The sequence below is a fragment of the Haliotis rubra genome, unplaced genomic scaffold (assembly GCF_003918875.1).
Source record: "Haliotis rubra isolate DU_JTF1 unplaced genomic scaffold, ASM391887v1 Scf945, whole genome shotgun sequence".
In the NCBI taxonomy this organism is placed as follows: domain Eukaryota; kingdom Metazoa; phylum Mollusca; class Gastropoda; order Lepetellida; family Haliotidae; genus Haliotis; species Haliotis rubra.
Genome location: NW_025767685.1, coordinates 79,993 through 106,472, shown reverse-complemented (window position 1 = coordinate 106,472; position 26,480 = coordinate 79,993). Strand labels below are relative to the sequence as shown.

Here is a 26,480-nt window from a genome sequence, read left to right as displayed (position 1 = left end):
TAGTGAGTGATGTGTATGTTAGTGATGTGTATGTTAGTGATGTGTATGTTAGTGATGTATGTTAGTGATGTGTGTGTGTTAGTGATGTGTATGTTAGTGATGTATGTTAGTGATGTGTGTGTTAGTGATGTGTATGTTAGTGATGTGTATGTTATGTGTGTGTATGTTAGTGATGTGTATGTTAGTGAGTGATGTTAGTGTATGTTAGTGATGTGTATGTTAGTGATGTGTGTTGTGATAGTGATAGTGTGTATGTTAGTGATGTGTATGTTAGTGTGTATGTTAGTGTATGTTAGTGATGTATGTTAGTGATGTGTATGTTAGTGATGTGTATGTTAGTGATGTGTATGTTAGTGATGTGTGATGTGTATGTTAGTGATGTGTATGTTAGTGATGTGTGTGTTAGTGATGTGTGTGTTAGTGATGTGTGTTAGTGATGTGTATGTTAGTGATGTGTATGTTAGTGATGTGTGTTAGTGATGTGTATGTTAGTGATGTGTATGTTAGTGATGTGTGTGTTAGTGATGTGTGTGTTAGTGATGTGTATGTTAGTGATGTGTATGTTAGTGATGTATGTTAGTGATGTGTGTGTTAGTGATGTGTATGTTAGTGATGTGTATGTTAGTGATGTGTATGTTAGTGATGTGTGTGTTAGTGATGTGTATGTAGTGATGTGTGTTAGTGATGTGTATGTTAGTGATGTGTATGTTAGTGATGTGTATGTTAGTGATGTGTATGTTAGTGATGTGTGTGTTAGTGATGTGTGTGTTAGTGATGTGTATGTTAGTGATGTGTATGTGATGTGTATGTTAGTGATGTGTATGTTAGTGATGTGTATGTTAGTGATGTGTATGTTAGTGATGTGTATGTTAGTGATGTGTATGTTAGTGATGTGTGTGTTAGTGATGTGTATGTTAGTGATGTGTGTGTTAGTGATGTGTGTGTTAGTGATGTGTATGTTAGTGATGTGTATGTTAGTGATGTGTGTGTTAGTGATGTGTATGTTAGTGATGTGTATGTTAGTGATGTGTATGTTAGTGATGTGTGTGTTAGTGATGTGTATGTTAGTGATGTGTATGTTAGTGATGTGTATGTTAGTGATGTGTATGTTAGTGATGTGTATGTTAGTGATGTGTATGTTAGTGATGTGTATGTTAGTGATGTGTATGTTAGTAGTGTATGTATGTATGTTAGTGATGTGTATGTTAGTGATGTGTATGTTAGTGATGTGTATGTTAGTGATGTGTGTGTTAGTGATGTGTATGTTAGTGATGTGTATGTTAGTGATGTGTATGTTAGTGATGTGTGTGTTAGTGATGTGTATGTTAGTGATGTGTATGTTAGTGATGTGTATGTTAGTGATGTGTATGTTAGTGATGTGTATGTGTTAGTGAGTGATGTGTATGTTAGTGATGTGTGTGTTAGTGATGTGTATGTTAGTGATGTGTATGTTAGTGATGTGTATGTTAGTGATGTGTGTAGTGATGTGTTAGTGATGTGTATGTTAGTGATGTGTATGTTAGTGATGTGTGTGTTAGTGATGTGTATGTTAGTGATGTGTATGTTAGTGATGTGTATGTTAGTGATGTGTGTGTTAGTGATGTATGTTAGTGATGTGTGTGTATGTTAGTGATGTGTATGTTAGTGATGTGTATGTTAGTGATGTATGTTAGTGATGTGTGTGTTAGTGATGTGTATGTTAGTGATGTGTATGTTAGTGATGTGTATGTTAGTGATGTGTATGTTAGTGATGTGTATGTTAGTGATGTGTATGTTAGTGATGTGTATGTTAGTGATGTGTGTGTTAGTGATGTATGTTAGTATGTATGTTAGTGATGTGTATGTTAGTGATGTATGTTAGTGATGTATGTTAGTGATGTGTGTGTTAGTGATGTGTGTGTTAGTGATGTGTATGTTAGTGATGTGTATGTTAGTGATGTGTATGTTAGTGATGTGTATGTTAGTGATGTGTATGTTAGTGATGTGTGTGTTAGTGATGTGTATGTTAGTGATGTGTATGTTAGTGATGTGTATGTTAGTGATGTGTGTGTTAGTGATGTATGTTAGTGATGTGTATGTTAGTGATGTGTATGTTAGTGATGTATGTTAGTGATGTGTATGTTAGTGATGTGTATGTTAGTGATGTGTATGTTAGTGATGTGTATGTTAGTGATGTGTATGTTAGTGATGTGTATGTTAGTGATGTGTATGTTAGTGATGTGTATGTTAGTGATGTGTATGTTAGTGATGTGTGTATGTTAGTGATGTGTATGTTAGTGATGTGTATGTTAGTGATGTGTGTGTTAGTGATGTGTATGTTAGTGATGTGTATGTTAGTGATGTGTATGTTAGTGATGTGTATGTTAGTGATGTGTATGTTAGTGATGTGTATGTTAGTGATGTGTATGTTAGTGATGTGTATGTTAGTGATGTGTATGTTAGTGATGTGTATGTTAGTGATGTATGTTAGTGATGTGTATGTTAGTGATGTATGTTAGTGATGTGTATGTTAGTGATGTGTATGTTAGTGATGTGTATGTTATGTGTATGTTAGTGATGTGTATGTTAGTGATGTGTATGTTAGTGATGTGTATGTTAGTGATGTGTATGTTAGTGATGTGTATGTTAGTGTGATAGTGTATGTATGTTAGTGATGTATGTTAGTGATGTGTATGTTAGTGATGTGTATGTTAGTGATGTATGTTAGTGATGTGTATGTTAGTGATGTGTATGTTAGTGATGTGTATGTTAGTGATGTGTATGTTAGTGATGTGTATGTTAGTGATGTGATGTGTATGTTATGTATGTTAGTGATGTATGTTAGTGATGTGTATGTTAGTGATGTATGTTAGTGATGTGTATGTTAGTGATGTGTATGTTAGTGATGTGTATGTTAGTGATGTATGTTAGTGATGTGTATGTTAGTGATGTGTTTGTTAGTGATGTATGTTAGTGATGTATGTTAGTGATGTATGTTAGTGATGTGTATGTTAGTGATGTATGTTGTGATGTGATGTATGTTAGTGATGTGTGTGTTAGTGATGTGTGTGTTAGTGATGTGTATGTTAGTGATGTGTATGTTAGTGATGTGTGTGTTAGTGATGTGTATGTTAGTGATGTATGTTAGTGATGTGTATGTTAGTGATGTGTATGTTAGTGATGTGTATGTTAGTGATGTGTATGTTAGTGATGTGTGTTAGTGATGTGTATGTTAGTGATGTGTATGTTAGTGATGTGTGTGTTAGTGATGTGTATGTTAGTGATGTGTATGTTAGTGATGTGTATGTTAGTGATGTATGTTAGTGATGTGTGTGTTAGTGATGTGTGTTAGTGATGTGTGTTAGTGATGTGTGTGTTAGTGATGTGTATGTTAGTGATGTGTATGTTAGTGATGTATGTTAGTGAGTGTATGTTAGTGATGTTATGTTAGTGATGTATGTTAGTGATGTGTATGTTAGTGATGTGTGTGTTAGTGATGTATGTTAGTGATGTGTATGTTAGTGATGTATGTGTTAGTGATGTGTATGTTAGTGATGTGTATGTTAGTGATGTGTATGTTAGTGATGTGTGTTAGTGATGTGTATGTTAGTGATGTGTATGTTAGTGATGTATGTTAGTGATGTGTGTTAGTGTTAGTGATAGTGTGTGTTAGTGATGTGTATGTTAGTGATGTGTATGTTAGTGATGTGTATGTTAGTGATGTGTATGTTAGTGATGTGTATGTTAGTGATGTGTATGTTAGTGATGTGTATGTTAGTGATGTGTATGTTAGTGATGTGTATGTTAGTGATGTGTGTGTTAGTGATGTGTATGTTAGTGATGTATGTTAGTGATGTGTGTGTTAGTGATGTGTGTGTTAGTGATGTGTATGTTAGTGATGTGTGTGTTAGTGATGTGTGTGTTAGTGTGATGTGTGTGTTAGTGATGTGTATGTTAGTGATGTGTATGCTAGTGATGTGTGTGTTAGTGATGTGTGTGTTAGTGATGTGTGTTAGTGATGTTTATGTTAGTGATGTGTATGTTAGTGATGTATGTTAGTGATGATGTACACACAGATTCGTACCAATCTTGATTCCAGGGGCAGACAACTCCTCCATGCAGCTGGTGTCGGCATGTGCAATGTCGGACATGTTTTCACGAGTGGTCAGCCCTGAGATGTTTATAGAGTCGACCATCCTCTCCACACCCTACTCCCAGAAGTCAGCCTATGTGATGAAGATACAAGCCAGCCCAGAGTGTACGACATACAGCATATATTATATTTATAGCACCTGTAGTGTTGTGTTGGTGTTGCGCAACTTACAGTGTAAGGGGCAGTGGGGTAGCCTAGTGGTTCAAGTGTTCTCTAGTCACGCTGAAGACCTAGGTTCGATTCCCCACATGGGTACAATGTGTGAAGCCCATTTCTGGTGTCTCTCACTGTGATATTGCTGGAATATTTCTGAAGGTGGCGTAAAACTAAAGACACTCACTTAGATGTATAGGATATTTCTATAGCGCACATGTCCACACAACTGGTGCATGCTCAAGGCGCTGGTATTTCAGTGTAGAATGTTATGTAGTGTTATAAGATATAAGGCCATGAAGTGTGGGTAAGTGTTTTATGTTGGTTAATGATGGAACTTTGGTAATTATTTTTAATGCATTTTATGTTGAATTACCCAGTGTTCTGCCAATATTTCCTGTTCAATAATACGATGTTAGCATTTAGTAGTAGTGACTAATTGAAATTCAGGAATAATGTAGAGTGATTCAATGTGATTCACATGGCGGCATACATGATACTGTCGTCAATACTGCTGAAAGTGGTGAGGAATGATGACAGCATATATCTTACAGTAACGAGTTGGCATAATTTCCCTATACGTGACACACTTGTAACTGCCATTTACAGGTTATATAAGGTTTACACTACAAAGTGTTTATGATGAACGTTTAATGTGTATCATGTGTCCAGGTGAGGCTGGAGTGCGAACCCTCGCCGCAACAACTCTCCGTTCCTACACAGTCATGGAATACAACAGGTGGGTGTATAGACACAGGGAGAAATAGACAGGGCTAGACACAAGTAGACAGTGGGACAGAAGTAGACACTGGTTGACAGAAGTAGACACTGGTTGACAGAAGTAGACACTGCTTGACAAAAGTAAACACTACTTGACAGAAGTAGACAGGGGTTGACAGAAGTAGACACTGGTTGACAGAAGTAGACAGTTGTTGACAGAAGTAGACACTGCTTGACAAAAGTAAACACTACTTGACAGAAGTAGACAGTTGTTGACAGAAGTAGACATTGTTTGACAAAAGTAAACACTACTTGACAGAAGTAGACAGGTGTTGACAGAAGTAGACATTGTTTGACAAAAGTAAACACTACTTGACAGAAGTAGACAGGGGTTGACAGAAGTAGACACTGCTTGACAAAAGTAAACACTACTTGACAGAAGTAGACAGGGGTTGACAGAAGTAGACACTGTTTGTTAGAAGTAGACAGTTGTTGACCAAAGTACTCAGGGGTTGACAGAATTATATACATTGGTTGACATAATTAGAGATGTGTGTGTTAGTGATGTGTGTGTTAGTGATGTATGTTAGTGATGTGTATGCTAGTGATGTGTGTGTTAGTGATGTGTGTGTTAGTGATGTATGTTAGTGATGTGTATGCTAGTGATGTGTGTGTTAGTGATGTATGTTAGTGATGTGTGTGCTAGTGATGTGTGTGTTAGTGATGTGTGTGTTAGTGATGTGTATGCTAGTGAAGTGTGTGTTAGTGATGTGTGTTAGTGATGTGTGTGCTAGTGATGTGTGTGTTAGTGATGTGTATGTTAGTGATGTGTGTGTTAGTGATGTGTATGCTAGTGAAGTGTGTGTTAGTGATGTGTGTTAGTGATGTGGATGCTAGTGATGTGTGTGTTAGTGATGTGTGTGCTAGTGATGTGTGTGTTAGTGATGTGTGTGTTAGTGATGTGTATGCTAGTGAAGTGTGTGTTAGTGATGTGTGTTAGTGATGTGTGTGCTAGTGATGTATGTGTTAGTGATGTGTGTGTTAGTGATGTATGTTAGTGATGTGTATGCTAGTGATGTGTATGTTAGTGATGTGTATGCTAGTGATGTGTGTGTTAGTGATGTGTGTGTTAGTGATGTGTATGTTAGTGATGTGTATGTTAGTGATGTGTATGCTAGTGATGTGTGTGTTAGTGATGTTTATGTTAGTGATGTGTATGTTAGTGATGTGTGTGTTAGTGATGTGTATGTTAGTGATGTTTGTGTTAGTGATGTGTATGTTAGTGATGTTTATGTTAGTGATGTGTATGCTAGTGATGTTTATGTTAGTGATGTGTGTGTTAGTGATGTGTATGTTAGTGATGTGTATGCTAGTGATGTGTGTGTTAGTGATGTGTATGTTAGTGATGTGTATGCTAGTGATGTGTGTGTTAGTGATGTGTGTGCTAGTGATGTGTGTGTTAGTGATGTGTGTGTTAGTGATGTGTGTGTTAGTGAGATTGGTTGACAGAAGTGGACAGGGGTTCACAGAAGTAGGCAGTTGGGCAGAATGAGGGTAGACACGGTAGACGCTAGATTGGGGTAGACAGATGTTGAAGACAGGAATATACAATTGTTTTATTGAATCCTATCTCACATAATGCATTTTCATTTGTTCTTTAACTGTTGAGAGGAAACAACCTTGAACAAAGTTTTCAGCCTCTCTGAACAGCTTTCCCAAACACCCCCTGATCCATTTACTGATATAAGACCTCTCAGGTCCGTGGTTGATCATGTGACATGACCCTGGTTGATCATGTGACATAACCCTGGTTGATCATGTGACTGTCTTGGTCCGTGCAGATGAATGCTCAATATTCTTAAATGGTACGTGAAAAGCTGGTTTAAGTTGCATACAGGATAGAGAATCAAGCAGAGATCTGAAGAGTTCGAACAGTTCGCCTCAAGGAAGATGCATACAGGATAGAGACTCAAGCACAGATGTGCAGAGTTCGAACAGTTCGCCTCAAGGAAGATGCATACAGGATAGAGACTCAAGCAGAGATCTGAAGAGTTCGAACAGTTCGCCTGAAGGAAGATGCATACAGGATAGAGACTCAAGCAGAGATCTGAAGAGTTCGAACAGTTCGCCTCAAGGAAGATGCATACAGGATAGAGACTCAAGCAGAGATCTGAAGAGTTCGAACAGTTCGCCTGAAGGAAGATGCATACAGGATAGAGACTCAAGCAGAGATCTGAAGAGTTCGAACAGTTCGCCTCAAGGAAGATGCATACAGGATAGAGACTCAAGCAGAGATGTGCAGAGTTCGAACAGTTCGCCTGAAGGAAGATGCATACAGGATAGAGACTCAAGCAGAGATCTGAAGAGTTCGAACAGTTCGCCTGAAGGAAGATGCATACAGGATAGAGACTCAAGCAGAGATCTGAAGAGTTCGAACAGTTCGCCTGAAGGAAGATGCATACAGGATAGAGACTCAAACAAAGATCTGAAGAGTTCGAACAGTTCGCCTCAAGGAAGATGAAACTTTTACAGTGAAGGCTTCCTTGTCAAAACTTCCCATGCCCGACACACTATGATTTCCGAGACGCTCCCTCAGACATTACCTCAGCAGGTTCTGTGCCATCTGTTCCACCTTCAGATGTGTCTACAGATCAGCCAAACCTGCAACCCTCTGACTGCCATCTTGTGTGATGGTTGCCATCCCTGCAACCCTCTGACTGCCATCTTGTGTGATGGTCACCATCCCTGCAACCCTCTGACTGCCATCTTGTGTGATGGTCACCATCCCTGCAACCCTCTGACTGCCATCTTGTGTGATGGTCGCCGTCCCTGCAACCCTCTGACTGCCATCTTGTGTGATGGTTGGAAGCCTGCGACCCTCTGTCTGCCATCTTGTGTGATGGTCGCCGTCCCTGCAACCCTCTGACTGCCATCTTGTGTGATGGTTGGAAGCCTGCAACCCTTTGACTGCCATCTTGTGTGATGGTCGCCATCCCTGCAACCCTCTGCCTGCCATCTTGTGTGATGGTCGCTGTCACTGCAACCCTCTGACTGCCATCTTGTGTGATGGTTGGAAGCCTGCAACCCTCTGACTGCCATCTTGTGTGATGGTCGCCATCCCTGCAACCCTCTGACAGCCATCTTGTGTGATGGTTGGAAGCCTGCAACCCTCTGACAGCCATCTTGTGTGATGGTCGCCATCCCTGCAACCCTCTGACTGCCATCTTGTGTGATGGTTGGAAGCATGCAACCCTCTGACTGCCATCTTGTGTGATGGTCGCCATCCCTGCAACCCTCTGACTGCCATCTTGTGTGATGGTTGGAAGCCTGCAACCCTCTGTCTGCCATCTTGTGTGATGGTTGGAAGCCTGCAACCCTCTGACTGCCATCTTGTGTGATGGTTGGAAGCCTGCAACCCTCTGTCTGCCATCTTGTGCGATGGTTGGAAGCCTGCAACCCTCTGACTGCCATCTTGTGTGATGGTTGGAAGCCTGCAACCCTCTGACTGCCATCTTGTGTGGTAGCTGGAAGCGTGCAACCCTCTGACTGCCATATTGTGTGATGGTCGCCATCCCTGCAACCCCCTGACTGCCATCTTGTGTGATGGTCGCCATTCCTGCAACCCTCTGACTGCCGTCTTGTGTGATGGTTGGAAGCATGCAACCCTCTGACTGCCATCTTGTGTGATGGTCACCATCCCTGCAACCCTCTGACTGCCATCTTGTGTGATGGTTGGAAGCCTGCAACCCTCTGTCTGCCATCTTGTGTGATGGTTGGAAGCCTGCAACCCTCTGACTGCCATCTTGTGTGATGGTTGGAAGCCTGCAACCCTCTGTCTGCCATCTTGTGTGATGGTTGGAAGCCTGCAACCCTCTGACTGCCATCTTGTGTGATGGTTGGCGTCCCTGTCTTGTGTGATGGTTGCCGTCCCTGCAACCCTCTGACTGCCATGTTGTGTGATAGTTGGAAGCCTGCAACCCTCAGTCTGCCATCTTGTGTGATGGTTGGAAGCCTGCAACCCTCTGACTGCCATCTTGTGTGATGGTTGGAAGCCTGCAACCCTCTGTCTGCCATCTTGTGTGATGGTTGGAAGCCTGCAACCCTCTGACTGCCATCTTGTGTGATGGTTGGAAGCCTGCAACCCTCTGACTGCCATCTTGTGTGATGGTCGCCATCCCTGCAACCCTCTGACTGCCATCTTGTGTGATGGTTGGCGTCCCTGTCTTGTGTGATGGTTGCCGTCCCTGCAACCCTCTGACTGCCATCTTGTGTGATGGTTGGAAGTGTGCAACCCTCTGACGCCATCTTGTGTGATGGTTGGCGTCCATGTCTTGTGTGATTGTTGCCGTCCCTGCAACCCTCTGACTGCCATCTTGTGTGATAGTTGGAAGCCTGCGACCCTCTGTCTGCCATCTTGTGTGATGGTCGCCGTCCCTGCAACCCTCTGACTGCCATCTTGTGTGATGGTTGGAAGCCTGCATCCCTCTGACTGCCATCTTGTGTGATGGTCGCCGTCCCTGCAACCCTCTGACTGCCATCTTGTGTGATGGTTGGAAGCCTGCAACCCTCTGTCTGCCATCTTGTGTGATGGTCGCTGTCCCTGCAACCCTTTGACTGCCATCTTGTGTGATGGTTGGAAGCCTGCAACCCTCTGTCTGCCATCTTGTGTGATGGTTGGAAGCCTGCAACCCTCTGACTGCCATCTTGTGTGATGGTTGGAAGCCTGCAACCCTCTGTCTGCCATCTTGTGTGATGGTTGGAAGCCTGCAACCCTCTGACTGCCATCTTGTGTGATGGTTGGCGTCCCTGTCTTGTGTGATGGTTGCCGTCCCTGCAACCCTCTGACTGCCATGTTGTGTGATAGTTGGAAGCCTGCAACCCTCTGTCTGCCATCTTGTGTGATGGTTGGAAGCCTGCAACCCTCTGACTTCCATCTTGTGTGATGGTTGGAAGCCTGCAACCCTCTGTCTGCCATCTTGTGTGATGGTTGGAAGCCTGCAACCCTCTGACTGCCATCTTGTGTGATGGTTGGAAGCCTGCAACCCTCTGACTGCCATCTTGTGTGATGGTCGCCATCCCTGCAACCCTCTGACTGCCATCTTGTGTGATGGTTGGCGTCCCTGTCTTGTGTGATGGTTGCCGTCCCTGCAGCCCTCTGACTGCCGTCTTGTGTGATGGTTGGAAGTGTGCAACCCTCTGACTGCCATCTTGTGTGATGGTTGGCGTCCCTGTCTTGTGTGATGGTTGCCGTCCCTGCAACCCTCTGACTGCCATCTTGTGTGATGGTTGGCGTCCATGTCTTGTGTGATTGTTGCCGTCCCTGCAACCCTCTGACTGCCATCTTGTGTGATAGTTGGAAGCCTGCGACCCTCTGTCTGCCATCTTGTGTGATGGTCGCCGTCCCTGCAACCCTCTGACTGCCATCTTGTGTGATGGTTGGAAGCCTGCATCCCTCTGACTGCCATCTTGTGTGATGGTCGCCGTCCCTGCAACCCTCTGACTGCCATCTTGTGTGATGGTTGGAAGCCTGCAACCCTCTGTCTGCCATCTTGTGTGATGGTCGCCGTCCCTGCAACCCTTTGACTGCCATCTTTTGTGGTAGCTGGAAGCCTGCATCCCTCTGACTGCCATCTTGTGTAATGTTCACCAGTCAATCGCCTGTCCCTCATGGATCTCACCCTATCCTGTCCAGGGTGCTCATTACCGACAAAGTGGAGACTCCTATTCCTCATGGTTCAGTCAGTGTGGAACCGCACCCGAGTGAGCCTCATCAGTTCTAGTGCAGAAGATACCTCCTGGATTATGGATCCCGGTCATCTCTGTGGGACATTGCCTGCATTAATCTGATGCTCCCACCACTGGGATGTTGGTTGCTCATGCTTCAACGTAAGATCAAGTACATATTCTATCGTTTGCACATGATCAGCTCAAGGTTGTCACAGACCAGATAACACATTTCATGGGATGTATTACAGTTATTTGATAATGTTCCATCAACTGTATAGGTGTTACATCAACCATATGGGTGTTCCATCAACCGTATGGATGTTCCATCAACCGTATGGGTGTTCCATCAACCGTATGGGTGTTCCATCAACTGTATGGGTGTTACATCAACCGTATGGGTGTTTAATCAACCGTATGGGTGTTACATTGGCCATATGGGTGTTACTTCAACCGTATGGATGTTATATCAACCTTATCTCGTCGACACTGTTCATCACTGAAGCCCTTCTCAACCAGCCTGCTCATCACTGGCGCCCTATCCAATCCAGACTGTTCATCACTGGCGCCCTATATCGTCCAGACTGCTCATTACTGGCGCCCTATATTGTCCAGACTGCTCATCACTGGCGCCCTATATCGTCAAGACTGCTCATCACTGGCGCCCTATATTGTCCAGACTGTTCATCACTGGCACCCTATATCATCCAGACTGCTCATCACTGGTGCCCTATATTGTCCAGACTGCTCATCACTGGCGCCCTATCCCGTCCAGACTGTTCATCACTGGCGCCCTATATCGTCAAGACTGTTCATCACTGGCACCCTATATCGTCAAGACTGTTCATCACTGGCACCCTATATCGTCCAGACTGCTCATCACTGGCGCCCTATATCGTCAAGACTGTTCATCACTGGCGCCCTATATCATCCAGACTGTTCATCACTGGCGCCCTATCCTGTCCAGACTGCTCATCACTGGCGCCCTATCCCGTCCAGACTGTTCATCACTGGCGCCCTATATCGTCAAGACTGTTCATCACTGGCACCCTATATTATCAAGACTGCTCATCACTGGCGCCCTATATCGTCCAGACTGCTCATCACTGGCGACCTATCCCGTCCAGACTGTTCATCACTTGTGCCCTATATCGTCCAGACTGCTCATCACTGGCACCCTATATCGTCAAGACTGTTCATCACTGGCGCCCTATATCGTCAAGACTGCTCATCACTGGCGCCCTATATCGTCAAGACTGCTCATTACTGGCGCCCTATCCCGTCCAGACTGTTCATCACTGGCGCCCTATATCGTCCAGACTGTTCATCACTGGTGCCTTATCTCATCCAGACTGCTCATCACTGGCGCCGTATATCGTCAAGACTGCTCATCACTGGCGCCCTATATTGTCAAGACTGCTCATCACTGGCGCCCTATATCGTCCAGACTGCTCATTACTGGCGCCCTATCCTGTCCAGACTGTTCATCACTGGTGCCCTATATCGTCAAGACTGTTCATCACTGGCGCCCTATATCGTCAAGACTGTTCATCACTGGTGCCTTATCTCATCCAGACAGCTCATCACTGGCGCCCTATATCGTCCAAACTGCTCATCACTGGTGCCCTATCCCATCCAGACTGTTCATCACTTGTGCCCTATATCGTCAAAGCTGTTCATCACTGGCGCCCTATATCGTCAAGACTGTTCATCACTGGTGCCTTATCTCATCCAGACAGCTCATCACTGGCGCCCTATATCGTCCAAACTGCTCATCACTGGCGTCCTATATCGTCCAAACTGTTCATCACTGGCGCCCTATCCCGTCACCGACCAAGTGGAGACTCCTGTCTGTCTGATCTCTTGTGACCAGGTTCGCTACTGTTCAGGTTCTTCTCCCTTCACCAAGAAGGTTCTACTTCTGAGTCAAGATTGCTGCAACTACTTGAAACTCACCACTTTACAAAACTGAAGTAGTCCAAACGCTATCATCTTGAAATGTAATACGTTGTCAAAACAGCATGCCATAACATCACTCTGTGGTAGGAATATGAATTCCGAATGCAATGGAGAATTCAAAGCTTTCTTCACCTGTGTTCCCTGTCAATCACGGACTAAGCTTAGTAGGGTTAAGTGAGGGTCAACTGCTTAGGTTGGGACAAAATCTCGAACAGAGAGCTTACCGAGCCCCTTTGCCCTTAAGCTGAATGAACTCGCCATCTGGGACAGAGAACTGAAAGATCCTTGGATCCGGGGCTGGGAATCGGGGCGAAGCAGTCAACCTGACTCTTACCTCTGTGATTTGTCCTTTGGTGAATTATAGGCTAAGATCCTGTACCTCAGGACCTGATGAATTATAGGGTGAGATAATGTACCTCGGGACCTGATGAATTATAGTCTGAGTTCATGTACCTCGGGACCTGATGAATTATAGTCTGAGTTCATGTACCTCGGACCTGATGAATTATAGGGTGAGATCCTGTACCTCGGGACCTGATGAATTATAGGGTGAGATCCTGTACCTCGGGACCTGATGAATTATAGGGTGAGATCCTGTACCTCGGGACCTGATGAATTATAGGGTGAGATCCTGTACCTCGGGACCTGATGAATTATAGGGTGAGATCCTGTACCTCGGGACCTGATGAATTATAGGTGAGATCATGTACCTCGGGACCTGATGAATTATAGAGTGAGATCATGTACCTTGGGACCTGATGAATTACAGGGTGAGATAATGTACCTCTGGACCTGATGAATTATAGGGTGAGATCCTGTACCTCGGGACCTGATGAATTATAGGCTGAGATCCTATACCTCGGGACTGCCCACACACCCTGTTAGTTTGTGCTGAGAATCGCAAGGGGTTGAATGTTTATGGTTGTTTCCACTCCACAGTCGAAAGAGCAACAGAAAGTGCACTACGTGAGATAGGATCGGTATTGTAGATATATCCTGGCGTAATGTAAATTCGCTGACATCAAATAGTTATAATTATTGAATTACGAAACTATGCTTGTGTTTGTTCAGTAAATGTCTCCAAAGTGATGACGTTATCAGTTGTTTGGCGTAGACTATTCGCCATACTGTTTGTCCGGATTTTACCTATCACGAATATTGATGACTTAGTGCACAGCTGACCTTGATACTGTTGTGTGCATGATGGCTTCGTCCCGCTATGAAAGTGAAGTGTCAAAGGCTGAAACTTATGTTTTTATCAACATTTTATATTGATAAAGGTTTGTATAATTGTTGATTTTCACATGCCTTGTTAATTCCGCATACCGCTCCGAAATGTGTGAGGTGCGCGAATATTGATAACGCGAGGTTACAACTTATAGTTAGCATTCTCAAAATTTTATCACTGTCAATAAGAAATATATATATATAATTGTCAGTTAAATGCAGCAAAATATGATACTAAAAATACCAAAACATGATGATTTATTGAAACAATAACATGTCCAGTGTTTGAGTATTGTGTCTACCAGTAGCTCAGCGTGTTCTGTTCACACTGACCAAATGTGTCGTGACGTTCCAGGGCCTCAGAGTGTATCTGGCATGTCAAGATGAGGAACAGCAGCATGAAGATGCTTGACGCGGGAGTTACCTACCCTGGAGCCGCTTCCTTCAACCCATCTGTCGTTTGCCCTGACAATGCCACCTACATACAGGTGTACACAGGTAAGGGTTATCTCCCTGCTCGTGACCATGACAACACCACCTACCCTGACAATGCCACCTACATACAGGTGTACACAGGTAAGGGTTATCTCCCTGCTCGTGACCATGACAACACCACCTGCCCTGACAATGCCACCTACATACAGGTGTACACAGGTAAGGGTTATCTCCCTTCTCGTGACCATGGCAACACCTCCTGCCCTGACAATGCCACCTACATACAGGTGTACACAGGTAAGGGTTATCTCCCTGCTCGTGACCATGACAACACCACCTGCCCTGACAATGCCACCTACATACAGGTGTACACAGGTAACGGTTATCTCCCTTCTCGTGACCATGGCAACACCTCCTGCCCTGACAATGCCAACTACATACAGGTGTACACAGGTAAGGGTTATCTCCCTTCTCGTGACCATGGCAACACCTCCTGCCCTGACAATGCCACCTACATACAGGTGTACACAGGTAAGGGTTATCTCCCTGCTCGTGACCATGACAACACCACCTGCCCTGACAATGCCACCTACATACAGGTGTACACAGGTAAGGGTTATCTCCCTGCTCGTGACCATGACAACACCACCTGCCCTGACAATGCCACCTACATACAGGTGTACACAGGTAAGGGTTATCTCCCTGCTCGTGACCATGACAACACCACCTGCCCTGACAATGCCACCTACATACAGGTGTACACAGGTAACGGTTATCTCCCTTCTCGTGACCATGGCAACACCTCCTGCCCTGACAATGCCAACTACATACAGGTGTACACAGGTAAGGGTTATCTCCCTTCTCGTGACCATGGCAACACCTCCTGCCCTGACAATGCCACCTACATACAGGTGTACACAGGTAAGGGTTATCTCCCTGCTCGTGACCATGACAACACCACCTGCCCTGACAATGCCACCTACATACAGGTGTACACAGGTAAGGGTTATCTCCTGCTCGTGACCATGACAACACCACCTGCCCTGACAATGCCACCTACATACAGGTGTACACAGGTAACGGTTATCTCCCTTCTCGTGACCATGGCAACACCTCCTGCCCTGACAATGCCAACTACATACAGGTGTACACAGGTAAGGGTTATCTCCCTTCTCGTGACCATGGCAACACCTCCTGCCCTGACAATGCCACCTACATACAGGTGTACACAGGTAAGGGTTATCTCCCTGCTCGTGACCATGACAACACCACCTGCCCTGACAATGCCACCTACATACAGGTGTACACAGGTAAGGGTTATCTCCCTGCTCGTGACCATGACAACACCACCTGCCCTGACAATGTCACCTACACTACTGGAGTAAACTATTTGATGTTTTGCCATTTTTTAATGCAAAAAAATAGTAACATGATTTGTAGTGTTATCCAAATCTGTATGTTTTGAGTCTGGGCATCATAACACGCCCTTGAAGAGATGTGGTGTCAAACGTCAGTTCACAAATTCAGTATCGTGTGTGTCCACCATTGGCATTGATGCAGGCTTGACAATGACGACACATAGACGACACATAGACGACACTAAACAATTGAAGAAAGCTTGGGGAATGTTCCATGTGTGAACCAATTCTTGTACCAACTAGGCCCAATGATCTCATCCTGTAAGATTTCCATTGACAATGACAAGTTGTGTCCGACCATGAGGCCCAATGATCTCATCCTGTGAGATTTCCCTTGACAATGACAAGTTGTGTCCGACCAAGAGGCCCAATGATCTCATCCTGTAAGATTTCCCTTGACAATGACAAGTTGTGTCCGACCATGAGGCCCAATGATCTCATCCTGTAAGATTTCCCTTGACAATGACAAGTTGTGTCCGACCATGAGGCCCAATGATTTCATCCTGTGAGATTTCCCTTGACAATGACAAGTTGTGTCCGACCATGAGGCCCAATGATCTCATCCTGTAAGATTTCCCTTGACAATGACAAGTTGTGTCCGACCATGAGGCCCAATGATCTCATCCTGTAAGATTTCCCTTGACAATGACAAGTTGTGTCCGACCATGAGGCCCAATGATCTCATCCTGTAAGATTTCCCTTGACAATGACAAGTTGTGTCCGACCATGAGGCCCAATGATTTCATCCTGTGAGATTTCCCTTGACAATGACAAGTTGTGTCCGACCATGAGGCCCAATGATCTCATCCTGTAAGATTTCCCTTGACAATGACAAGTTGTGTCCGACCATGAGATGTGATGCCTCCTCATTCCATAACTTTGTTGAAACTGTCGACGTTGAACAACGCACGCATCAGCATACCATTCACCTCGCCATTTGTAAACCCTTGCCCTGCCATCTTAGCTGGCCAGATGAAATTTCGACTTGTCAATGACCAAAACACTATCCCGATCTTGTCTCCTGTACCAGAGATGATGTCTGCATCAGGGAAGACGTCCCTGTCAGTGACGTTGGAGCAAAATCGGACGTATTGCAGGCCACCACACGGCAGGATGTGGTGCTCTCTCAGTCTGTTCTGTACAGTCCTAGCACTGATGGTCCAAGTAGTCAAACTGGCAGTCTAGAATCAATTCCTTAGATGGATCAGCTGAATGTGGCTGTCTTGCTGACATTATGTCATGGGTGGACAATCGGTCTGAGCCAAATTTTTCATGTTCCCCTTATATTGAAAATGTCTCCATAGAGATGAGATCATATTTCAATGGACACCAAAATGTCTGGCTGCTTCATTCCTATGGCGTGGAGACGCTGATTTTCTGTAAGTTGTGGCATGACGTACACGCAGTTTAGGTTGAAATTACCATGTTGTCAACTATGTTCAGAGGCTCACCAACCATGTTTCAGCTTTCACTATCAGGTGTGTGGACTTCAGGTAACTTCACTGTGCACCAAGTACATGGGCCACGCACGATATGTCAGCAAATTTCATGCAAAGTGCTTTAGTACTTGTTTATTTAGGGTTATTTTTATAACTTGTCTATAACATTTATGTTTGGCATATTAGTTAATACCTAGCGTGTCAACACTGTGAATGTTACTCTACTCTGTGTAATAATCTGACAGCATCAGCTGAGCTGGCACAGTACCAGGTCCCCAAGTTGTGCCCACTCTTGAACAGCCAAGAGTACCGTGTCTATGGAACAGCGCTGTATCTACCCACGCTCCCGGAAGTAGACATGCCACGCAGTGTCGTGCCACTGTATTACTACGCCTCACAAGGTAGGTCTGTATGTGTTTGTGTGTGATGGTGTTACAGGTCTGATTGTGTTCTTGTGTGATGGTGTACCAGGTCTGATTGTATTCTTGTGTGATAGTGTTACAGATGTGATTGTATTCTTGTGTGATGATGTTACAGGTCTGATTGTATTCTTGTGTGGTGGTGTTACAGGTCTCATTCTTTTCCTGTATGATGGTGTACCAGGTCTGATTGTATTCCTGTGTGATGGTGTTACAGGTATGATTGTATTCCTGTGTGATGGTGTACCAGGTCTCATTCTTTTCCTGTGTGATGGTGTACCAGGTCTGATTCTTTTCTTGTGTGATGGTGTACCAGGTCTGATTCTTTTCCTGTGTGATGGTGTTACAGATGTGATTATATTCTTGTGTGATGGTGTTACAGGTCTGATTGTATTCTTGTGTGGTGGTGTACCAGGTCTGATTGTATTCTTGTGTGATGGTGTTACAGGTCTGATTGTATTCTTGTGTGATGGTGTTACAGGTCTGATTGTATTCCTGTGTGATGGTGTTACAGGTCTGATTGTATTCCTGTGTGATGGTGTTACAGGTCTGATTGTATTATTGTGTGATGGTGTACCAGGTCTGATTGTATTCTTGTGTGATGGTGTTACAGGTGTGATTGTATTCTTGTGTGATGGTGTTACAGGTCTGATTGTATTCCTGTGTGATGGTGTTACAGGTCTGATTGTATTCTTGTGTGATGGTGTTACAGGTCTGATTGTATTATAGTGTGATGGTGTTACAGGTCTGATTGTATTATTGTGTGATGGTGTACCAGGTCTGATTGTATTCTTGTGTGATGGTGTTACAGGTCTGATTGTATTCTTGTGTGATGGTGTTACAGGTGTGATTGTATTCTTGTGTGATGGTGTACCAGGTCTGATTGTATTCCTGTGTGATGGTGTTACAGGTCTGATTGTATTCTTGTGTGATGGTGTTACAGGTCTGATTGTATTCTTGTGTGATGGTGTTACAGGTCTGATTGTATTCCTGTGTGATGGTGTTACAGGTCTGATTGTATTCTTGTGTGATGGTGTACCAGGTCTGATTGTATTCTTGTGTGATGGTGTTACAGGTCTGATTGTATTCTTGTGTGATGGTGTTACAGGTCTGATTGTATTCTTGTGTGATGGTGTTACAGGTCTGATTGTATTCCTGTGTGATGGTGTTACAGGTCTGATTGTATTCTTGTGTGATGGTGTTACAGGTCTGATTGTATTCCCATGTGATGGTGTTACAGGTCTGATTGTATTCCTGTGTGATGGTGTTACAGGTCTGATTGTATTCCTGTGTGATGGTGTACCAGGTCTGATTGTATTCTTGTGTGATGGTGTTCCAGGTCTGATTGTATTCTTGTGTGATGGTGTACCAGGTCTGATTGTATTCTTGTGTGATGGTGTTACAGGTCTGATTGTATTCCCATGTGATGGTGTTACAGGTCTGATTGTATTCTTGTGTGATGGTGTTACAGGTCTGATTGTATTCCCATGTGATGGTGTTACAGGTCTGATTGTATTCTTGTGTGATGGTGTTACAGGTCTGATTGTATTCCTGTGTGATGGTGTTACAGGTCTGATTGTATTATTGTGTGATCGTGTTACAGGTCTGATTGTTTTCTTGTGTGATGGTGTACCAGGTCTGATTGTATTCTTGTGTGATGGTGTTACAGGTCTGATTGTATTCCCGTGTGATGGTGTTACAGGTCTGATTGTATTCTTGTGTGATGGTGTTACAGGTCTGATTGTATTCTTGTGTGATGGTGTACCAGGTCTGATTGTATTCTTGTGTGATGGTGTTACAGGTATCTGTGATCAAGATAAAATAGTCGACCTTCAGGTGACCTTGGAAGAACAATCGTTGTATTCTCCGAACTATCCAAACACCTACTGGCCGTAAGTACAAGAACAGCTGCTTTGTTGTAGATTTGCATGTCACAAGTGATAATGATCACAGATAATTATCACAGATACTGCTAATAGATACTGATCACAGATACTTCTAATAGATACTGATCACTGATATCGATCACAGATACTGCTAATAGATACTGATCACTGATATCGATCACAGATATTTCAGCAACGTTTAGTGGCCTGTTTGTAGTTTGTGTGTCACAGAAACCTTATATATATTATTACCACATATATTATATATTGGTCATACAACCAATACGGGGAATACAACCTTACTGAGGACTGATAAAACACCGTATTTCCCTTGACATGATGTGATAACGTATAATATACTGTTATAGGGCAGCTGCTGCATCAAGACGTTGTGACAGTATTCAGGTTTAACTCTTTCCATTCGAAGGACGAAATATCACATCTGAGGGGTCACAACCCTTTAACACGAGACTATTTTTAGCAACATGACACTTACATACGAGGGAAGTGATATATATCCATGGTTACAACGGTTGCCATGGACCATTCAAGAGGAACATAACATATAACTCCATATGAACTGATTTTTTTCAAAACATCTTTATTCACTTTTATTGAAATATTCCAGACTAAAAGAGAAAACATTAGGTCATCTTTAGCCCAGAAACATTGAAATTGCAGGTTTTTTTCTAAAAAGAGAAACATAACTGAACTCCCAGTCAGCAGTGTGATAATTGTGACAATTGTTTTCAATCCTGTGACTATACTACTACTACTTTAGTAGATTTATGTCATCACTTAGGATTATAGGGTCATGACATCCAAAGAGTGATGAAATGAGTGTTACCTGTGGTAACAGTTATAAAAACAGTCAACAGTCAAAGAACATTGCTAACAATCGTCAAACGTCGTACCAGTTACTGGCATCATCACAAATGACAGAACTTGGCTTGCAGTTCTATACGATGTTCCACGACCAGCTATGAGTGGTCACCGAATGTCAAGATCATATAGCGCATGGCTTTGACCAGGGGAGATACTCCAGTAAATCCTTAATAATGCACAGTCACAAAGTACACGAACTGTCACAAAGTACACGAACTGTCACAAAGTACACGAACTGTCACAAAGTACACGAACTGTCACAAAGTACACGAACACTCACAAAGTACACAAACAGTCACAAAGTACACGAACTGTCACAAAGTACACGAACTGTCACAAAGTACACGAACTGTCACAAAGTACACGAACTGTCACAAAGTACACGAACTGCATTCAAAGGATGAGAATACACGGCTAGAAAACTGTGAACTATGTTTAGTAGGAGTAGAAAAGTAATCACCTCCCTCATAAGGAAGCATTGTTAAAAATTGGACGTAATATCTCGTCCATCGAATTCAGAGGCTACAGATGGAAAAATCCGATCATATGCAAGGGTTGTAGATGCCTGGACGTGATACCACGTGCATCTGTGAAAAATTTACGTTGTATTGAAAGAGTTAATGCTTTTCCCCCTGCAGACATGAGCTGTGCCAGTGGCGACTCACTTCCTTCAGCCCATACTACCATGTGGCCTTCATGGTGTCCCAGTTCACATCCCAGTCCCCTGTCACCTTCTGTACCTCCTCCCAGGATCACATAGCTTTCTTTGATGGTGAGTTGCCTCCCCTTATTCGTACCCTCTAAACAAGGCTTTACACAGTGGTGAGTTAACTCCCCTTTAAACATGACTTTTACACAGTCGTGAGTTGCCTCCTGTTTAAACATGGCTTTACAAAGTGTTGAGTTTCCTTCCATTTAAACATGGCTTTACAAAGTGTTGAGTTTCCTTCCATTTAAACATGGCTTTACAAAGTGGTGAGTTGCCTCCTGTTTAAACATGGCTTTACAAAGTGTTGAGTTTCCTTCCATTTAAACATGGCTTTACAAAGTGGTGAGTTGCCTCCCCTATAACACAACTGCTTCCAGGCCCATCGACCAGCTCGCCCAGTCTGGCATGGCGCTGTGCAGGCTTCGACACGGTCTGGATCCAGTCCTCTAGCAGATCTGTATATGCTGAGTTCAAATCTTACATCGGGAATACAGGAAAGTTTAACATCAAGTACAAGGCTGTCCGAAAAGGTAAGCACTTATTCAACCAGCTTCAATCGTCAGTCGTAGAACATCATTATGCAATCAAACCATCACACATATCCATCCATCATATCATCATACCTTCACAACTACCCACATTATGACCTTTCAACCAATACACCATCAGTACATCGTCACACAATCCAACCAATACACCATCAGTACATCACACAATCCAACCATTACACAGAAAGACATAATCATATCTCTGTTTGTTACCTTCCAGATTCCTCCTGTGACAAGGAACTCCAGGGAAGTTCTGTTGCCCAGAACCTGTCATCGTCGGGCTTCCCCACAGGCCCGGTCTGGTAAGTCTAACCCTGGAGTACTACATTCTGAAGTAGGTCACACCAAATCATTATCAGACAGCACACAGTTACCACACATCACATCATCGACCAGATCATCATATTGTCACACCATCACACAGTTACCACACATCACATCATCAACAAGCTCATCATATTGTCACACCATCACACAGTTACCACACATCACATCATCAACCAGCTCATCATATTGTCACACCATATCATCATCACACAGCACACAGTTACCACACATCACAACATCAACCAGCTCATCATATTGTCACACCATCACACAGTGACCACACATCACATCATCAATCAGCTCATCATATTGTCACACCATCACACAGTGACCACACATCACATTGTTAACCAGCTCATCATATTATCACACCATATCATCATCACACAGCACACAGTTACCACACGTCACATGGTCAACCAGCTCATCATATTGTCACACCATCACACAGTGACCACACATCACATCGTCAACCATCTCATCATATTGTCACACCATCACACAGTTACCACACATCACATCGTCAACCAGCTCATCATATTGTCACACCATCACACAGTTACCACACATCCCATCGCCAACCAGCTCATCATATTGTCACACCATATCATCATCACACAGCACACAGTTACCACACGTCACATGGTCAACCAGCTCATCATATTGTCACACCTTCACACAGTGACCACACATCACATCGTCAACCAGCTCATCATATTGTCACACCATCACACAGTTACCACACATCACATCGTCAACCATCTCATCATATTGTCACACCATCACACTGTTACCACACATCACATCGCCATCAACCATCTCATCATATTGTCACACCATCACACAGTGACCACACATCACATCGTCAACCAGCTCATCATATTGTCACACCATCACACAGTTACCACACATCACATCGTCAACCATCTCATCATATTGTCACACCATCACACTGTTACCACACATCACATCGTCAACCATCTCATCATATTGTCACACCATCACACAGTTACCACACATCACATCGTCAACCACCTCATCATATTGTCACACCATCACACAGTTACCACACATCACATCGTCAACCAGCTCATCATATTGTCACACCATCACACAGTTACCACACATCACATCATCAACCACCTCATCATATTGTCACACCATCACACAGTTACCACACATCACATCGTCAACCAGCTCATCATATTGTCACACCATCACACAGTTACCACACATCACATCGTCAACCACCTCATCATATTGTCACCATCACACAGTTACCACACATCACATCGTCAACCAGCTCATCATATTGTCACACCATCACACAGTTACCACACATCACATCGTCAACCAGCTCATCATATTGTCACACCATCACACTGTTACCACACATCACATCGTCAACCAGCTCATCATATTGTCACACCATCACACAGTTACCACACATCACATCGTCAACCAGCTCATCATATTGTCACACCATCACACAGTTATCACACATCACATCGTCAACCAACTCATCATATTGTCACACCATCACACAGTTACCACACATCAAGTCGTCAACCAGCTCATCATATTGTCACACAGTTACCACACATCACATCGTCAACCAGCTCATCATATTGTCACACCATCACACTGTTACCACACATCACATCGTCAACCAGCTCATCATATTGTCACACCATCACACAGTTACCACACATCACATCATCGACCAACTCATCATATTCTCACACCATCACACAGTTACCACACATCACATCGTCAACCAGCTCATCATATTGTCACACCATCACACAGTTACCACACATCACATTGTCAACCAACTCATCATATTGTCACACCATCACACAGTTACCACACATCACATCGTCAACCAGCTCATCATATTGTCACACCATCACACAGTTACCACACATCACATCGTCAACCAGCTCATCATATTGTCACACCATCACACAGTTACCACACATCACATCGTCAACCAGCTCATCATATTGTCACACCATCACACAGTTTACCACACATCAGCTCATCATATCGTCAACCAGCTCATCATATTGTCACACCATCACATTGTCACACCACCATCACATTGTCGCACATCACACAGTTCACATCGCCAACCAGCTCATCATATTGTCACACCATCACACAGTTACCACACATCACATCGTCAACCAGCTCATCATATTGTCACACCATCACACAGTTACCACACATCACATCATCGACCAACTCATCATATTGTCACACCATCACACAGTGACCACACATCACATCGTCAACCATCTCATCATATTGTCACACCATCACACAGTGACCACACATCACATCGTCAACCAGCTCATCATATTGTCACACCATCACACAGTTACCACACATCCCATCGTCAACCAGCTCATCATATTGTCACACCATCACACAGTTACCACACATCACATCGTCAACCAGCTCATCATATTGTCACACCATCACACAGTTACCACACATCACATCGTCAACCAGCTCATCATATTGTCACACCATCACACAGTTCCCACACATCACATCATCGACCAACTCATCATATTGTCACACCATCACACAGTTACCACACATCACATCATCAACCAGCTCATCATATTGTCACACCATCACACAGTTCCCACACATCACATCGTCAACCAGCTCATCATATTGTCACACCATCACACAGTTACCACACATCACATCTTCGACCAACTCATCATATTGTCACACCATCACACAGTTCCCACACATCACATCATCGACCAACTCATCATATTGTCACACCATCACACTGTTACTTGCAGGCCCTCTGAGTGCTGGTGGAGGATCATAGCAGGGCAGGAGGACAATGTGGTTAACATAAGTGTGCTGGAAACCAACCTCTTCCAAGACTACTACTGCACCAACAGCTACGTGGAGGCATATGATGGTTAGACCTCACTGCTAACATAAATATCTTGGTTCATGTGGAATATAAAATTTTTAAACTTATCCTATCTCACGGTATGCACCTTTCTTCTTCTTCTACGATCATGTGTGGAAACGTGCTGTAGGCAAAGTTGAATCAAAACTTCCTGGCCTCTGACCACCTGACCTCTGCCCCCACTCCAATAGCAGACCTGTCAATCATCTCAATAAGCGTGCTCAGATGATCACGTGACGCTCTGTGCCTGTCATTCTCTTTCTTGTCGCTACATCAAGTGGACATGTGTTGTTCTCGCAGTTAGACATTATTTGATTGTCAATATGGGAAATAAATCGAATCGAAGTTCTTCTAAGAAATGCAAACATTGTGATCAGTGCAACAGCAACTTTTCCGCTGCTGATCCTCACTTTGTGTGTGGATTGTAGATAGATATAGGCTGTTGTAGTTGGTTGCTTTGTTCCAGTTCGGTGACGTCAGGCATGATGGTGCTCTCATATCCTCCTGTGGTGACGTCAGGCGTGATGGCAGTATCCAGTGTGGTGCTCTCATATCCTCCTGTGGTGACGTCAGGCATGATGGTGCTCTCATATCCTCCTGTGGTGACGTCAGGCGTGATGGCAGTATCCAGTGTGGTGCTCTCATATCCTCCTGTGGTGACGTCAGGCATGATGGTGCTCTCATATCCTCCTGTGGTGACGACGGGCATGATGGTGCTCTCATATCCTCCTGTGGTGACGTCAGGCATGATGGTGCTCTCATATCCTCCTGTGGTGACGTCAGGCATGATGGTGCTCTCATATCCTCCTGTGGTGACGACAGGCATGATGGTGCTCTCATATCCTCCTGTGGTGACGTCAGGCATGATGGTGCTCTCATATCCTCCTGTGGTGACGTCAGGCATGATGGTGCTCTCATATCCTCCTGTGGTGACGTCAGGCATGATGGTGCTCTCATATCCTCCTGTGGTGACGTCAGGCATGATGGTGCTCTCATATCCTCCTGTGGTGACGTCAGGCATGATGGTGCTCTCATATCCTCCTGTGGTGACGTCAGGCATGATGGTGCTCTCATATCCTCCTGTGGTGACGTCAGGCATGATGGTGCTCTCATATCCTCCTGTGGTGACGTCAGGCATGATGGTGCTCTCATATCCTCCTGTGGTGACGTCAGGCATGATGGTGCTCTCATATCCTCCTGTGGTGACGTCAGGCATGATGGTGCTCTCATATCCTCCTGTGGTGACGTCAGGCATGATGGCAGTATCCAGTGCGGCGCTTTCAACACCTTTCCTGTACCACCTGTCTATGAACCACCAACTAGTTCCAGTGTGCCGTTTACTACCGGAGCGGCACTTGTTGTCCATTCATCATTTTGTACCAATGCGTCGATCTCACAAGGGAGACGAGACCAGTGCATCGTTTCACTTCAGTTCACCGCTCTTGTTCGGTCCAACTCATTAGACCGATGCGCCGGTCCCGATTGACTCAGCGCTTTAGATGGTGAATGCGTCCGAACCGGATCACAGTACCGAACCAGATCACCTCTTCGATCC

At 44.1% G+C, this 26,480-nt stretch overlaps 1 protein-coding gene across 3 annotated transcripts in view; it reads left to right on the top strand.

Moving 5' to 3' along the window:
• LOC124264807 (cubilin-like) overlaps positions 1–26,480 on the top strand; it is a 142,024-nt gene that overhangs the window by 55,948 nt on the left and 59,596 nt on the right. For all 3 annotated transcript variants that reach the window (XM_046699598.1, XM_046699597.1, XM_046699599.1), the window contains 9 exons: positions 4,079–4,237; positions 4,958–5,024; positions 14,271–14,413; positions 17,453–17,608; positions 19,428–19,518; positions 21,036–21,169; positions 21,484–21,636; positions 21,875–21,956; positions 24,807–24,931. In XM_046699598.1, the coding sequence (XP_046555554.1) occupies positions 4,079–4,237; positions 4,958–5,024; positions 14,271–14,413; positions 17,453–17,608; positions 19,428–19,518; positions 21,036–21,169; positions 21,484–21,636; positions 21,875–21,956; positions 24,807–24,931 (1,110 nt within the window). The remainder of the gene's footprint in view (positions 1–4,078; positions 4,238–4,957; positions 5,025–14,270; positions 14,414–17,452; positions 17,609–19,427; positions 19,519–21,035; positions 21,170–21,483; positions 21,637–21,874; positions 21,957–24,806; positions 24,932–26,480) is intronic.